Below are 17925 nucleotides of genomic sequence, written 5' to 3'. Positions count from 1 at the left end.
GTGTTAAGGTGTGATTACAATCAAGTTTAAACATTGTTTACACACTAGGTATGGCTGTTGACTGGATTTCGCTTAACGTTTACTGGGTTGATTATCTAAAAAATCTTCTGATGTTTTCATCCTATGACGGAATATCTCCATCAACAATGTTTTTTAACGTCATTAGGCCAAGGGCTATAGCAGTAGACCCAAATGCAAGGTGATTTTATTATTTAACATAACCAACCTTTCTCGAATTTTAAGTTCTTAGACAATATATTTGTGTTACTGTATGTAAATGATGCATTGTGATTATGAAGTCCTAATCTTACTCATCACTTTATTACAATTATATTTCTTATTTTAGTCATAATGTAATAATTATTTTTTTAACGATTTTATAGTTAAAGGTGTAATTAATTTTTCCTAAGAATTAAAAAAAAAATCTTATTTTGAATTTTAACCATAAATTCTGCTTAATAGTTTTTTAAACACTGTTCAGGATAATTTGTTTTTTTAGGCCAAAATAGGTGGTACAGAGCAAGGTGTGGCCAGGAAATATTGTTAGACATTTTTAGGTCAGAAGTATTAAAGGTGTAATTATTCCAAAATATTTTTTAGAGTGTAAGGTGTATCATAAATATATTATTATGAAAACATGTATGTAAACAAATCTCTACCATCAGTCGTAAATTGTATAATGTTAAGGTAGGCTCAGGTTGACACGGAACTGAAAGGAACTCAACTCAACTCGTCAACATGAGCGCTCCGCGCAACTGAAAGGAACTGAACGCAACTGAACGGAACTAAACTCGTGTCGACTTTAAGCAACTGAAAGGAACTTGACTCATGTCGATCGGCAACTGAAAGGAACTATTGGGTAAAAACATTTTCCGCGCGAAATCCCATCAACTGCAAAATGTCTGTAATGTTTGTGTTGAGACATGTAAATATTTTTAAAAGTGTATCTACGTTACTTTTTTATTTTGAAATTGTTGATCGGCAACTGAAAGGTAACTTACCTCACGCGCGTAGCGAAGTAAAACCGTAAAATTTGTAGTGTCCCTAGTAACAACACACTTTGAAGAATGGTGGCATACGTGAGTAAGGTAAATTTAATTAATTAAAACATCTATGTAATTGGCCAGCTGATTATATCACATTTCCAATTTATTTCGTCTGCGCACTTGACAATTATACCGACGATAAGTAGAGGACAAAATTTAGATTGTGAACTGTCCATATTATTGTACGTATGACAACCGTGGTAGCTAGGTGTATTATTATTAAACAAATTCAGGCTTAGCACCACAAGTAATTTGTATATATGCAAAGACCCACATAGACTTCGGCCCAATTAGGAAATAGGATAGTAGGCTTATTTTTTATTATCCTACTTTCACTTTTGTAAGTTGCGATTAAATTTCTTGGATGTAAAATAAAAATTTAATCTGCTTTTAATATATATATTTTTTTATTGAAATTTTACATTAGGCTTCGTTTGTTAAAGATGTTTTATTTAACATGTATTTCCCATACAGGTTAACCTTTCCAATAGAGACAAAATTAACATTCTTTGTCAAGTTACAAGAAAGAGACGGGCTGCCATCGTGACTTATTGCGCAATTGAAGAGAGAAGTAAGAAAGTCCGCAACTACTGGAGACGACCTTGGCTCAACGAACACGACGGGCAGGGCTTCTATTTCAATTTAATCGAAGAATTAAGACTAAATGACACCGAAAGCTATCGAAACTTTTTTTCGAATGTCACCTTCCCAGTTCCACAATATCGTGGAGAAAATTGGGCCGCACAGTCAACGTCAAGACAGAAATTTTCATAAATGTGTCTCACTGGGTGAACAAGTAAGGGTGTACAGTATTCAACAGCAGGTTTTGGAGTTCAATTTTCATTTCGTTCCATATTTCCCCTCAGTTCATAAGTAGATGACTAAATCAATGGCCATTGTTAATTAACATTTGTAAACATTTAATTTAATAAATACATATTAACATACAGTTACATAACATCACTCTCTGGCCTAAATAATACAGCATTATATTTTTTGTTTGCTAGTGAAACTTTCAAAAGATTATCATTACTCTTTCCGCTTGGGCTCGACAACAATTGACACACATTGTTCCTGAAACGTGCGAAGTAATTTATGACGTTCTTAAAGATGAATATTTGAATGTCAGTACATTATTTTAAATCATGCAAATTATTTATATTTCATTTTGTAATGTATTGTTATAAACCTCTTTTATTCAAAAGGATGTGCAGTTGATGTCAATAGGTCTATATATGACCTACTGGTGTTCGCCTGCTCGTCCATTTCTGCCTGGAAAATTGTTTGGTTGATTGTTTGAATGACATTCAATTTCCTCAGCTTACTTATTTTTTATTTTTAATTTGGGAGCTACATATCGGCCAAAAAGGTCATCTTCTTCCTCCACCTGTTGAGGGAAAACAATTGTCTCAGATATTGACTTAGCAATTGTCTCCAAATAGTCTGAGTCTGTTTTTTTTTGTTTTTTGTTTTTTTTTTTTAGTTGGTTTTTTTTTTATTGGGATACTACGTTGTGGGACATATATATCTTCTGCATGAGTATTATCTCTATCGCCATCATTATCATAATTATTATTTACATTGGCTTGTGAATGGACATCTTCATCTTCCGATTCTAATCTTTCACAAGGTACTGATGAATAGTTTGGTACAATGTCGGTATTGTACCCAGGTTCTCTCCGTATCATTTGTCTGTTCCTTCGGAAAACTCCCTTTTCTGTCTGCACAAGATATGAGCGATTTTGTAGTATGGATTTTATCCATCCAGTTTGAGACAAGGCATTCTTTAAAGTGTCCCATAGTTGAACTCGTGTTCCAACTGCCAACTCTGGTAAAGCATGTGAACCTACTCTCTTCATATGATAATTCTACTGCTTTTTCTTTACCCCGCTCTTCCTTGCTACGAATGCTTTCGTGTCGAGGTGTCGAAGTTATCTGCCATTGGCAAGTTCGTTTTCAACCTCCAGTTGTAGAGTAGCTCTGCTGGAGATTTTCCACATTCAAGAGGGGTGCTACGGTATAATTGCAGGGCATTCATGGTATCTTGATTGCTGTGAACTGCTTTTTTATTCAATATTTTTACTATCTTTACTGCTCCTTCAGCCAGTCTATTGGATTGGGAGTAGTGAGGACTCACTATCAATTTGGGCATATCTGGTCTCTGCTTCCGACATTGCCCTTGAAGCTTACGCCACAGGACCCCAGGTTCTGTTATACTGTTGTAAGAGTACGGCACCTAGACCATCCCGTGAAGCATCTGAAGAGACTTCAATAGACTTTGTTGGGTCATAGAAACGCAAAACTGGCTCTGTGACAAGAGCTACTTTTAGCAGCTGCCAAACTTTTTCTTGTGCATCTTGCCACATCCATTGATTTCTTTAATTTGTTAAGATTCGAAGTGGTGCTGATTTTGAAGATAGGTCTGGGATAAACTTGCCCATGTAGTTCACTATTCCCAAAAATCTATGTACATCTGTCTTGTTCTGCGGTCTTCCCATGTTCTGTATAGCTGATATATTTTGTGGGTCAGGCTGAACTCCAAATACACACTTTGCTTTATTGAGTTTTAAGTTGTTATTTTTCACTATGTTCAAAACCTTTTTAAGCGCTCATCATGTTCAGCTTTAGTTGATCCCCATACTATAATGTCGTCCATCATAGTGTTTACACCAGGAATCTCTGCAAACAGATTATGAACCAATTTGTGATATACCTTTGGAGTACTGCTGATTCCAAGAGGTAGGCGCAAGAATCTGTACCTACCAAATGGAGTGATGAAAGTACATAACTTGGAGCTATCTTCATCCAGTTGGATTTGCCAAAATCCACTTGATGAGTCAAGTTTACTAAATATTTTTGCTCCTGAAAACCGTGCAGTAATTTCTGCCCTTGAAGGCATCTTGTAGTGTTCCCTCTTGATTGCTCTATTCAAATCCCTTGGATCCAAACACACACGTAGTTTCCCATTTTTTTTTATCTACTATAGCCAATGATGAAACCCAATCAGTCGGCTTAGTTACATTTTTTATGACTCCCTGAGTCTCCATTTTTTGCATCTCAGCTTTAAGCTTTGGTTGTAGTGGAAATGGCACATTTCGACATGCATGTTGAACTGGTATCTGGTCCTTGTTGATTGTGATGTGATGATGTCCAGGCGGGCAGCCTAGTCCAGTGAAAAGTTCATGATAATCAGTGTCAGTGTTAGTGATATATATTCTCTTAATAAGGTTCAATCTCTCGCATGTTGGTAATCCAATTATAGGCTGCACTTTTTCTGGCAACACCTGAAGGTTGAGCATCCAGTTGTTTGTTTCTTGTTTCTGGAGACCCAAAACATTTACAAAATATTCATCATCGATATTAGTGTCTGCTTCAACGATCTCATCAACTGTTGATTTACTTCGATAAAACTTTGCTCAATGGTTTTCCCTTTACACCGGGAGCAAGTTGTCCCTCATGCAGGACATGCCCGCAAGGCGTGTAGTTTACCGCATCGCTTACAGGTTATTTGTGATTTTTGCCGAGGCGGTGTATTTTTCTTCACTACTTGTACATCAGTTGTTGTTTGTGCACTTATGGCACTCAAGCTTTTCTTAGACATCTCTACATTCTGCCTTATTTTGATAGCTTTGTCTAGGGTGAGGTCATCCCTTTCCTCTAAACATTTTTCTTGTACTTTCGGGTCTTTAGCCCACATCACTATTGCATCACGCAGCATGCGTTGCATGTCTGTATAGTTGCAGTAGGCGACCAAAACCCTAAGGTCCATTTTGGATTCTGCTATTGAATTCCACTGTGGCTTTTATTGCGCTTTGGGGCGACATACTTTTCAAATTTCTTATACACACCCTCAAGCAACTCATTCTCGGCTGGCACGGCTGGGCAATTTTCGGTAGGTTCTTTTGCTGGTTCCCATTGGAAGGTATGGTAGATTTCTCTTCCTCTATCCCCTATAAATGAAAATCTGAAAATCAGACTTGTCGCTAAGGGGACCCTTGAACATAAACACGCAATGTTGCTTAAACCGTTTAAACTCCTTCGCCAGATCGGGACTATTCCAGTTCATGTAGCTTCCTGTCCCTATCCATTTTTGTTTTTGTGTTTTATAAGCTCGTGCTAGTGCCGGACTTTTGAGTTAAGAACCGTATAACAGCAACGATGTGTTAGCTAATTTGCAACACAGTCCAGCGCGAGATCGACTGAACCGTGTAACAGGGCGAACCATTCACCAACACACGCCACTAAATTAATAAAATATCTGTACGTCAAGCAGTCTGAATCTTCACTGTGGGAGCGAGGAGGCCTAGCGTTGATCTCTCTTAGGCTAGCTTCACAAGGCACGCACAGTTTTCATTAATGGGTTGTAACTCAGGCGGAGGCAACCAAGTTTCTCCTGACACCATGTGATGAGTTGTTATACAGAGCAGAACATTATACAACAGACTCTACTTATTATATTTCAGTATGGTCTTACTCGCCATCGTTATTTATCTGCCTCTGCCGACCCAGATGGCTCACTCTCCAGATTGCATACTACAATCAACACACAAGGTGCATGGAGGCAGCAAGAAAATCTCCTTAAATCAGCTGGTCTGCCGCACAGTAACAATGCCGGACGGCAACCAAAAAAAAAAAAAAAAACAAAGAGGATCCAGCTTATGTATTATTTCAACAGCACAGCTGGAGCTGTATCTTGGCAAGAAGGAATGATTTGAACTTATCAAAAATGGTTTGATTAGCTTCCTGAAGAAATAGAATATACTGCATACATTTAAATCGCAGCAACTTTGTTTAAAATAATTGTCATTTTATTTTAAGTACAGGTGTTTTTTTTTTTTATAGTAATAATAAGTCTATAATAACCTGGAAGGATGAAATGATTTCTTTTGCCTTTGTGGTCTTAAGAAACTTAATTCTCTAATTCTGGTACACGGCCGGCGGAACGTTTTTCAAAGTGTTGGGTTGGGGGCACTTATAAGGTGAATGGGAATATGAATCATGCAGATCTGGAAAAACCTAAAGTATGGGGGGTCAACATTTTACCCAAAAAGGAAAGGGGATCCGGAGGTTCTCCCCCGGGGAAATTTGATTTCTAGAATGGCCTTTCTCGACTTTTGAGCTAGGTTTCTAATGACTTTGTTCTTCAAAATTCAAGGTTTTCAGTCTTGAAAACGTTCAGGTAAATTTATCGCATTGTTATTACAGTCGATAGGCCTTATGTGTGTATACAGACATAAACAAAATTGAGTAGTTGCATACGATTTTTTCCTATGAATCCATAAATCCAAAAAAGAAAGGGGGGTCCGGGGGTTTCCTCCGTGAAAATTATGATTCCCAGAAGGCGGGAAATGAGTTTTCCCGACTTCTGAGGTGTCTTTTAATTACTTAAAGATTTTATAGAACCTAGAATTAGTGATGATTTGATTATTAATGCCTATGGTAGATAATTACTAGACTTTTGTAAAGAGTCATGGATTAAGAATTATAAATGGCAGATTAAATTCCAATCATACTAAGCAATTTACTTTTATTAGTCATCAAGGCAGAAGCGTTGTTGATTATATTATGACTCTATATGAGAATTTTAAAAATGTTATTGATGCTTATGTTGATGATCGAATTGAATCAGATCATATGCCTATTGTTTTTCAAATTTTATTTGATATCACACCGCAGAATAATAATCAAATCGCATCTGTTACTGTTAATAAGCAAAAGCGTTTTGATTGGTCTTATGCATATTTTCGTACTTTCAATTTAAGGTGGAATCATCGCTTAATTAATGACCTGAAAGAAACTATTATAGTGCCGCTTCTTCATTTTGCAATTTATTTGATCACGTATGTAAAGGTATTTCCAATCTTGGCCCAGATAAAAAACAGAATGTCAAAAACAACAATACGTGGTTCGATAAAGAGTGCCTGGTATTAAAAAGACGTTTCGGACAAATTTTAAATATATTTAGAAAAGATTGTACTCTATGCATGTTTAATTTTTATAATAAAATGAAAAAAGATTACAAAAAAATACTTAGATCTAAAAAAAAGTCTTATAAAAAAATGCTCAAAACGAATTTATTAAATCTTTAAACCACGATAATGGGAGATTGTTTTGGTCTAAACTATAAAACGTTATGATTCATCCAATGAAATTCCAATTAGCTTATTCTTCGAACATTTTAAAACTTTATTTGAAAACGTTAATATTAATAACAATGATCATTTACAAACTGAAAATTTTCAAGCGGAATTTAATAGAAACTTAAACAATTCAAATAAAAAATATCCGTTGAAGTACAACAAGCTTTTAAATTACAAAAGAGAAGAAAGGCACCAGGAATTGATGGATTAATCATTGAAATTTTTATCCACTCACCAGATTTTAAAATTGATTTAATTACAAAACTTTATAACGTGATATTTAAAAAGGGAATATATTCTACCCAATGGGCAACAAGTCTCATTATTCCGATTTACAAAAAGGGTAACAAAAATAATCCCAGTAAATATAGGGGCATTTCATTGATTCCACTACTTGGTAAGGTTTTACTTTATATAATAAATATTAGATTAAATAATTGGGCAGAAGATAATAATTTATTTCATCAGGAACAAGCAGGTTTCAGGAAGGGTCATCGGGCCATGGATAATGTTTTTATTTTAAACACAATAATTCATAAATATTTATCAAAAAAACGAGGAAGAGTATATGTTGCCTTTATTGATTTAAAAAGAGCCATTGATTCAATTTGATCATCAGTTTCTTATATTTAAATTAAAGAAAGAAGGTTTAAAACAAAATATACTTAACATTATTATTTCAACCCCACCAAAAATAATTCCGCGATCCCGACGGGATGGCCGTGTCCCGGCGGGATACGGCCATCCCGGTGGGATCCCGCCGGGATTTTTTTCCGCAATTCCGGGATGAGCGGGATTTTTTTTCGCAATTTCGGGATGGCCGGGATTTTTTTTTTTAAATCGGGATTCAATCGGGATGTTTCAGAAATTTCGGGATCCCGCCGGGATGGAAATATCCCGTCGGGATCCCGCCGGGATGGACAGACATTGCATCCCGGTGGGATTTTGTTTTTGTCGCGCAACAGGCCTATGTGTAATTTTTATAGAATGTGTACGCTTAGGCCTAATCATAAACAATGGAATAACATTATTATATATCTTATAAGAGCTAGCATTTAAATCTAACAATGGATAAAACGCGTTTATAGAACTCCCATTGTTCAATACGGCTACACCCATCGCTTAACAATGGAACCAACTCTTCACTACAAGTCATTACTTGGCCGTATTATTCGTTCTTAGCACCTATTGTTTACCTCACTTAACAAAAAATACATTTATTAAGTGGAATCAAAATTTAATGAATTAATATCAATAAATATATTATATGATGTCGGAATTGACTTATTTATTATTTATCTTCCATGCCATAAAGCACTAGGCCCCTAGACCACAAGTTTTTAAAAGAATCAGCCCTACTGAGAATGTCTGTACCTTTCATTGTCCATGCTAAATTGCTGTGGATAGTCTCCTCATTATAAAAGTAATTAGGTAATATATAATGTGGCGCTAATGCACCTAAGTACTTCACCAAACACTAACATTGCAGCTCAAGACCCCCTTGCTTGGCCCAAAAGACTAGGCCTAGATAGAAGACCACACAAAAGATGCTCAGAGCAGACAAGTGCCGCCGGTAACTAAACTAAGCTTTAGGGCCAAAGTGAAAAAAATGGCCTAGGCCTACCTGGCTTAATTAAGCTGGCCTAAAATTTAACGTACAGATAATAGTATTTACTCTGGTACGCAGAAGCACGCTATATGTCAAATAAAATAAAGCATCGATGTCTTTTTTTTATTGTGCCAAATACGTATAGCCTAGGCTAGGCACAAAACCACTCACCAGCATCACATTCAAACACATGCAAAAAGTTTTCCAGCACAAAAAGTAAACAACTGGCAAGAACCAATTGGGCTTATTCGACTGGTTCATTTCGTTGAGTAATATTTTCATTCGACTGGTTCGTAAAATAGACTTCGTTGACAACGAAAACTAACGTAACCAGAATTCGTTAATCAGCGTTAAGTTCCCATACATTAAAATTCTATCGAACTTTTTAGACCTTCTATTTCTACAGAAATTAACATTTTCTATAAAATTGTTTTATAGAGGAACTAGTCTCTATAGAATTCTATAACATCCTATATACACATATTTAATGTAATTTCTATGTTTTTCATTTTCTTTTTGTTTCATTCAATATTTAATTGACACATTCGTGTCTGACCAGTCCTACCAACATGTTTTATATCTTGCATATTCTATATAAATTCTATAGAATATTCTATACAAATGATAGGACAAGTTCTCTATAATAAAACTATAAAATTTCTGTATTTATTCTATTAAAAAAATATAGTCCTTACCTGTATTTTTTTTAATGTATTATAACAATTTTATATGGATTATCTCAATAGGAACATATAAAATCTATATAGAGTATAATATATATGGAATTTCAATATAAATTTATTTATTTATAGTATATTCTGTAGAACTGTATAATATTCTAAACACAGTCATTTTAAAAACTAACTTTTAATAGTCTATATAATATATATATATATAAAAACTCTATGGAAACGTTTATAATCTGTAAAATTGTTTCTCTATAGAAAGTATATATGAAATGTATACGAACGGTATGGAAGTGTTTATCTGTAAATGAAATATTAAAAATTATTTTAAAAATTATATTTATAAAAAAATTATTTTGAAAATTATATTTATAAAAAAATTATGTATAGAATGTATATATAAAATCTATTCAAACTCTATGAAAAATTCCTGGAACCGATAATACATTGGTAGCCTTACGGGAACTTTATTTGGGAGGGGGAGCGGGGCTGTAGTCCCTAAATTTATCCCTCACATATTCACTTAACAACTCTCTAGGCCATGTAATCAAAAGGCTTATACTAACAGCATAAATGGTGACTTTATTTCAGGATATTCAAATATCGGTAACTACTGTAATTGAAAACTCAATCCAGTCAACTCAATCATTGTAGTAGGAAATCATTAATGTTTGTTTGAAGACGTATCTGTGAAGGAACAGAAAATTACCTGACATTCTAAAGGTGAATATAATGTTTTGTTGACGTTTTATTTTTACTGTCCTGTACTATTAATTATTAACAACATGCTATACATGATGCTGTAGTTTACACGATAGCGTTTAATCAAACAATCACATTTAATGTGTATATATTAGGCCTATATAGGCCTTAAGGGATATTGAAATTGTAATGTAGGCTAAGCTGTTTTAAAAACTAAAAAAAAATAATTTTCTTTTGATTAAAAGAAGTAGCTGCTAGTCTGTCATTAGCTACATATATGTATATTACTCCTATTTTAATACAATAATAAAGGGATGTAATACATTTAATAGCGGTTTCTGTCATATGCGCTCTATATACTGTATAAGTTTACCATTATTATTCTTTTTAAAGATTTTGTTTGTTTTATATCTTTCAGCAAGAGTGAAATGCCGCAAAATGTTAGTACAAGTCACAGTGATTCAATATTTTAAACTAGATTTGTTCAACGGCATAATTCATACTAATTTAGCTTGGTACCATAGGACAAGAAAAGGCACGGTTATGGAAGTTGCTGGTGCACTATTACAAAGAATGCTGGTTTATGCACACCTGTAACACAAATGGTTCTTGAATATTGTTTTATATAATAAACTCTTGTAATAGGACTATATTACAAAAAATGCTTATTTAAACCGGACTGTAAAGCAAAGAACTGTAGAATAGACTTGAATTTGACGTAAAGTATGTTTAGCAGTAAGACATTAGCAAAACGATAATATGTGAAGGGGTATGCTAGTAAATGAGACCCTAGGAAAGTAATGTCCCTACCGTATGATGTTTGTTGGAGTTTTAAATTAAAGAAATTATGGTTTGTATATGAACTCAGTGTATTTTGTAAGTCTGCAGAAGTTGATTAAAGCCATTGTTACCAATTGGAAATGGGACCATTGCAAACCAATTGGAATTGGGGCCAGTTGAAGTTGAAGACCAATTGAATTGTCCAAAAACACACAACACCCACATTTAAAAAAAAATAGAATACACAGATTTTCTATATAAAATCGTTAATTTATATACACTTTCTATACAATTGTATATAATTTCTATTCGCATATTAAAATTAATGTATTTTTATAGATTTTTTTCTATAAAATGTTTATAGATTTATAAGTGGTTTTTATAAAATTGTTTATAGATTTTCTATAATTTTTTAAAGGTTTCTTTTTTATATAAGATTTTCATAGACTTTCTTTAGATTTTTAATAGAATTTCCATAGTTTTTATATAATTTTTATAGTTTTTTAAGTCTTTTAATAGTTTTAATATATTTTTATAGAGTTTTTATAGATTTTTTAAATAGTTTTTTATATATTTTAATAGATTTTTAATATAGTTTTAATAGATTTTTAATAGAGTTTTGATAGATTTTTAATATAGTTTTAATAGATTTTTAATAGACTTTTTATAGTGGGCTTCTATAGTTATTTCTATAGATTTTCTAAACAATTATGCTATAGACATTCTATAGTTGTTTTTTTTTTATAGAATTCTATAGAATTTTTTTGTGTGGGTTATGCACGTGACCAAAAAATATGGCCGATTTGTCAGTTTAGCAACAACATTTGCGTTAATATAATTAATATTTACCCACATTGAAGTAAAAAAATAATCGTAGGCTAACAAAATTCAAAAACTGGATGAAAACATGTTTTTTACGAAAACCCATACTGCCACAATCCGAAGCAGCCTGGATTACGCAGCAGCAGCCTGGATTATCGAGGTAACTATGCAGCCATTTTGTTTTGTCAATTATTTGCGAATACGCTGCATGCAGCCTCCCATACTTTCTAATCGACGGATCGAAAAGGATCCAAGTCCAAAAATGTATGTACTGCGCATGACTGGGTTACACAGAGCAAAGCTCCCCTTTGCTCTGTGTAATCCAGGCATGCGCAGTACATACATTTAATTCCTTTTCGATACGTCGATTCGAAAGTTTGGGACGCTATATGCAGTGCCTGCCTATAATTTGCAATTTGTTGATACAATCAGTTTAATTAGATAATAGTTGATTAAATGGATAGGCCTATGTGAATAAAAATAGAATGATGGTTAGCGTAATTTCTGCGTTCCGTCCCGTACATTAAAGACGTTTGGAGAAGCTGATAATTTTGTCCACTCATTCCTTGCCTAGGCCTATGCCTAGCCTCGACTAGATTAAGATTGTCCAGTTTATCATCACTGTCAGCTCAGCTTCCGTGAGACATCTTTCTCGGATCCCAAAAACATTGCTTGAAATATTTTACCAGATATCATCATGGATGATATCTGTAAGTAAGATTATTTTGATATTATTTTAATTTATTGTATGTAAATCTGGTGATCCCCTGTGCCTTTTAACTGTATAATGGTGTGTATTTGCAATAAAAACCTAGGGCCTAGGCCCTATGTACCCTATTTTTATGTCTACAATTATGTTGTTATTATTATTTATTATTAACATTCATTTATTTATTCAGGTCCATCTAGGTACGTTGTTTACGCGCATACTAAAGCTAATTGAGCGCGTATCAAACAAGCGGGGAAAACGATTAATAGACAAGATCAGGCGAGTAGAGAGCTAATAGACTACACACTCATGGGTGCCAGGGGGATCGGAGAGCCTGTACGTTAAGACGCACGTACAAATACAATAGAGTAGAGCTCAGCTCACATAGGCCTAATTGTGCTCTCAATATTATATTGTTGGCTGGAAATAAAGGAAACAAAGTTACAGTTAATATTGTCTCACAATTTATAAATAACACACACCAATATTATAAATTTATTCAGGCATACCAATATTACAAATTTATTCAGGCGCATTTTAATTCAAACTACATTCAAAAGTTTAAAATTACCTGTAGCTCCTATTGTATTAAGCTCTACATTTTTTAATAATCTAGCACATTTGGAATTACATTCCACAGGTGCACTACTGCCCCGTTATTTTTGGTAAACATTTTTTTTAAGCTGGTTATTTCTTAGCTGTTTATTCCTTAGTAAGCTGTTTATGCTTGCATGACTCCTTACTTTATACTGTCTGGATTTTTCTATGTTCCTAAGAGTGAGAGTACTAAATTTAACCAACAAACTGCTTAGACTGTGGTATAGCAATCTATAACTTTTTGGTTGTACTTCATTATATATGTATGCAACAACCCTATTAAAAATAAAAGTTGTTACGGTTAAAATTCAATACATAAAAAGTTAGTGTTACTAGTTGTGTATAGGTATTCACATAATTATTGCCTGAGGAATTATAATCACTATATGTAATTGACTGTTCACAAACTCTGCGTTTTTGTATGAATAAATACGATATACCTTATTGATACCGTTAAACTATTTGTTTTTCAAGTACGGTTTCTTACGGCAAAAGTTAACAGATTTTTCCTACCGTGAACAACATAAAAATGTTTTTTTTTTTAGTGGTTTAAATATCCTCCCTGACGATTCATTACATCAAGTTACATAATATAATTGCAAAAAAAAACCAAAAAAAACAAAAAACGCTTAAGCCCACCACCGGACAGGTCAAGCCTCCCCCCGCCGGACAGAGCTCGTCGGGCAGTCAGACCACAAAGCATATAAAAATAGGCCCACACCAAGCCAACACATGTCTGTCACAGTCTGAGAGTGCCATTTTTGGCCATCTAGAGGTTGAAAAATCTCATTTTGGAGTGAAACACCCTCTCAACCCCTTCTCCCAGCTCGAGCCTACGAGCTCAAGTCCCCTGTCCCCGAGAAGATATATCCTAGAGCTGCCACTGCAGGGACTTTCTTTCTGAAACAGGAATTTAGCATTTATGACCTAGGCCTAGATTATGTTCTACTGCATGTTACACTTACGAAACTTCAAAAACAATGCAAACTCCCAAGTTGAAGAATTACTGGATTATTTAAAGTTTGTAAAAATTGGATTTTGGAAGTGAAATCTGCATGCCAGTTTGTTGTCTAGGTCTTTATTTGTGCATATTCTACACTAGGCCTAGACTAGGCTAGCTAGGATGGTAAGTATATGCTGTAGGCATAGGTCTATCCATCTTTTATTATTATTATTATTATTATTATTATTATTATTATTATTATTATTATTATTATTATTATTATTATATTATTATTATTATTATTATTATTATTATTATTATTATTATTATTATTATTATTATTATTTTTTTTTTGGTTTTTTTTTTTGGTTTTTTTTTTTTAGTGGTTTAAATATCCTCCCTGACGATTCATTACATCAAGTTACATAATATAATTGCTGTCTCTTATACACATCTAGATGTGTATAAGAGACAGGTATATGACTTCCCAGCTAACAATATTACGTTCTAAGAACGTTGTAATAACGTTACAGTTTGGTGATGAAAACGTTATTTTGTAGAACCATATGTACGTACTTATGGGGTACTTATAACCTAATTTCACAACGTCACAACATTTGAACGTTTTTACAACTTGTGTGAACGTTATTATGTGACATTCCAAAGCACAACGTTCGCGAAGGTTATAAGAACGTTTCATGTTTGCTGGGTTAGAACTGGTGTCATATAGACATGGGCGATCTCTCTTAAGTTGAATCAAATTGCCTTCAAAATCATTGCCTTCGTCAAAATGGGCGATTTTGAAATTAATCAATGAATGCTCTAGGCTGGTCCAGGCGGCATAAAATAGAATATTTTGATTTTGAAAATAGGCCCCAGACTAGAAGCAAGTGCGGAAAAATAGGTCTACTATGTTCTATGCTACAGTAATTGTTCTAGACTGCCAAATTTAGCCATAGACTAAAATGTACCTCTGTCTTGTTTTAATATTTTTATTGTAATAGGCCTACCATGGTAATAAATACGAACGTATTCCTTTAGATTAAATACCTGGCCTTGGCCTATATTTACTTAAAACAAAGAATAAGTCATCTGCCATTAACAAAACATTGTAATACAATGTTTTTTTCAGTTAATGCATCTTGATTACGGATAATATCAAGATTAACGTTTTCAGTTTCCTTTGAGTTCCGAATCAATATTTTTTCGCGCTTTTTTCAGTTCCTTTCAGTTCCGCAAAATGTTGAACATGGGCAAATGAAAGAAACTAAACTCAACTCAACTTGACTCATGTCGACAAATATGCGCGACTGCCAGATCCTTTCACTTGCAGTCAGTTCCGTTCAGTTACTTTCAGTTGCGCGGAGCGCTCATGTCGACGAGTTGAGTTGAGTTCCGTGTCAACATGAGCCTGCCTTTAGTCAAAACTACGGCCCTACCGTAGCTAATGTTATCATGCGCTTCATCGTTAAATCCAACACTCAAGCTTCCGGCCTCTACCACATCTTCTGGTACAGAAAAAAAACCCCACTTATTTTCACTAGTGCTCACGAATCACTTTCATTTGTTGCGACTAATAATAGGATCGTTTATTTTCCCGATTTGTGTCAATTATAATTGGGAAGTTAAATGAGACTTACTTGTAAGTTGAAATTTGACTGGAATTGTGTTCCCTCCTTCTCCGGAAGTAGTGGTAACATGAGATGCGACGCATGCGTATAATCATATTTAAAGACTTGAGGAAATATTGAATTTTTGTCTCAATAAATAACAAAATCCAAAAGACCATGTCCCAAGCCACTCCATGGCTTTATGGAACGGGAGTCAACTGTTGTGAGAGCATGTTACCACTACTTCTGGAAAAAGGAGGGAACATAATTCCAGTCAAATTTCAACTTACATGTAAGTCTCATTTAACTTCACAATTCTGCTCCTTCCACTCCGGAAGGAGTGGTCCCATGAGATGTTCAAAGAGAGAGTTTCCGAAACCACACCCTATTTGGATAGGTCATACCAAATAAATGATATAAACATACAATAATCCACCTGTTAACTCTTTTATTTCACGTTTCCTCAAACACAAACAGGCTCAGCCTGTTTTCACGGCCAGAAATGCAGCATGTCTTTTTCTGAATCTACATAAAGAAAACTTTATAAAAGTATCAATGACTCTAAGTTCTAATAATGATTGTGTATGCCTACACTAGTGGTTGATTTACATTTCAATTTGTACTGTAAAGGCCAACTCAGACAGCGTCGGCCGACGCAGCCCGACCCGATTTATCGTCGGGGACAGTCTTAAGCCGTCGTGAGAAATATTAAACACGTTTAATATTCTACTACGCGACTGCCCCCGACGCACACAATCGCGTCTGCGTTCAACTCACACAGACCCGACGCGACAACAAATCGCGTCGGGCTGCGTCGGCCGACGCTGTCTGAGTTGGCCTTAAGTCGCTTAGTGTTCGACAACTTCAAGTCTTGCTGGTATTACTTTGTTTTCATTTTATTTCCTTCTAGCCCTCAATTGTCAAATCCAATACACAAAACATGTGCTTTTTTTTTTAAAGAACCAACACTATAATAATATGTATTGTTCATAAAACGCTATTTATTAGATTGATATTTTGGACTGAGAAGACATCACCGACAAAACTTGTGAGCTGCAATCTGGGTGGTACAAATCGTCATGATCTTATAAACACAAACCTGCTGGATCCATCAGGGATAACTCTTGATCACGCCCAAAGAAGGTAGTACTGTATATTATTACAATTAAAAAAATAAAATACATTTAATTTTATGATAATTATACAATGATATCTTGAAATACTTTCACTTGGATCCAAAGGCATTATGATTACAGTCTTAAAAACTGCGCTGGTTCGAGCCAACAGTTCGATTGGTAGTATCAAGTCATCAAGGACTTCTGTGAAATCGGATGTCAGTAGCACACACTTGTGTTCACTCTAAGCCCTTGCACATACTCTACACCGATGTTCTTAGAGGAGAGGCCGACACGATTTAATGGGGAACGCAGTGCGATGATGTATGCGCAGAGGATCGTTTTTAATGGCAATTCACCCAGACGAGGTTCACTCGCTAGTCATAAAGTTCTCTACTTATAAGGTCCTCTTTTCCTAACGTCCGCTAGTTATAAATACAATTGTTTATAAGGTTCACTATTCATATTTTTTTTTAAAGTTCACTATTCATAAAGCTCATTATTTATAAGGTTCGCTAATTATAATAGAATAACAGGTTCGCTAGTCATAATAAATGGTTCATTACTCATAATCAAGAAAGGAGTTCGTTATTTACAATAGAAAAATAGGACCGTTAGTCATAAGGTTCGCTATTCATAATTTTTAAAAAGAGGTTCGCTATTCATAATTAAAAAAGAGGTTCTCTATTCATAATGTTAAAAAGAGGTTCGTTATTCATAATAAAAAAAAAGGTTCGCTATTCGTAATAAAAAAAAAAGAATTTCGCTTGTCATAATAAATAAAAGATGTCGCAAGTCATAGAAAAAAGGGTTCACTAGTCATAATAAAAAAAGGTCCGCTATTCATAATAAAAAAAAAACACCCCAAACGCTAGTACACATTTAATTGTAATGCGTTTTTAAAATAACTCTTTAAATAATAGGAAGTAAACAAACGGAATTTTCTTAAATATCCGAAGCTTTTAAAATGTAATTATAAAAATTTATAAAATATAAAAATAAGGTCTATATTTAAACAACCCGTAAAATATTAAGAATTAATAACTGTAACTATTAAATATAATTTAAAACCACACTTGAAGCAGTTGTTTACAAGGTCTACCTTGAGAGTCATGTGAAGTATTATACTCTTCTTCATATCAATGCTCACCACCCCTTTTCCCTTC

General features: G+C 34.3%; 1 protein-coding gene across 1 annotated transcript in view; it reads left to right on the top strand.

The window, feature by feature from the left end:
* Positions 1-17925, top strand: part of LOC117118040 (low-density lipoprotein receptor-related protein 6-like) — a 97401-nt gene that overhangs the window by 63668 nt on the left and 15808 nt on the right. The window contains exons 9-10 of the mRNA XM_033262526.1: positions 49-199; positions 16653-16787. Coding sequence (XP_033118417.1) covers positions 49-199; positions 16653-16787 — 286 coding nt within the window. The remainder of the gene's footprint in view (positions 1-48; positions 200-16652; positions 16788-17925) is intronic.

The sequence above is a fragment of the Anneissia japonica genome, unplaced genomic scaffold (genome assembly GCF_011630105.1).
Source record: "Anneissia japonica isolate Jap-2015-1 unplaced genomic scaffold, ASM1163010v1 scaffold287844_len763494_cov143, whole genome shotgun sequence".
NCBI lineage: Eukaryota > Metazoa > Echinodermata > Crinoidea > Comatulida > Comatulidae > Anneissia > Anneissia japonica.
The sequence above is the reverse complement of the archived record's forward strand: the minus strand, read 5'-3'. Positions and strand labels throughout refer to the sequence as shown.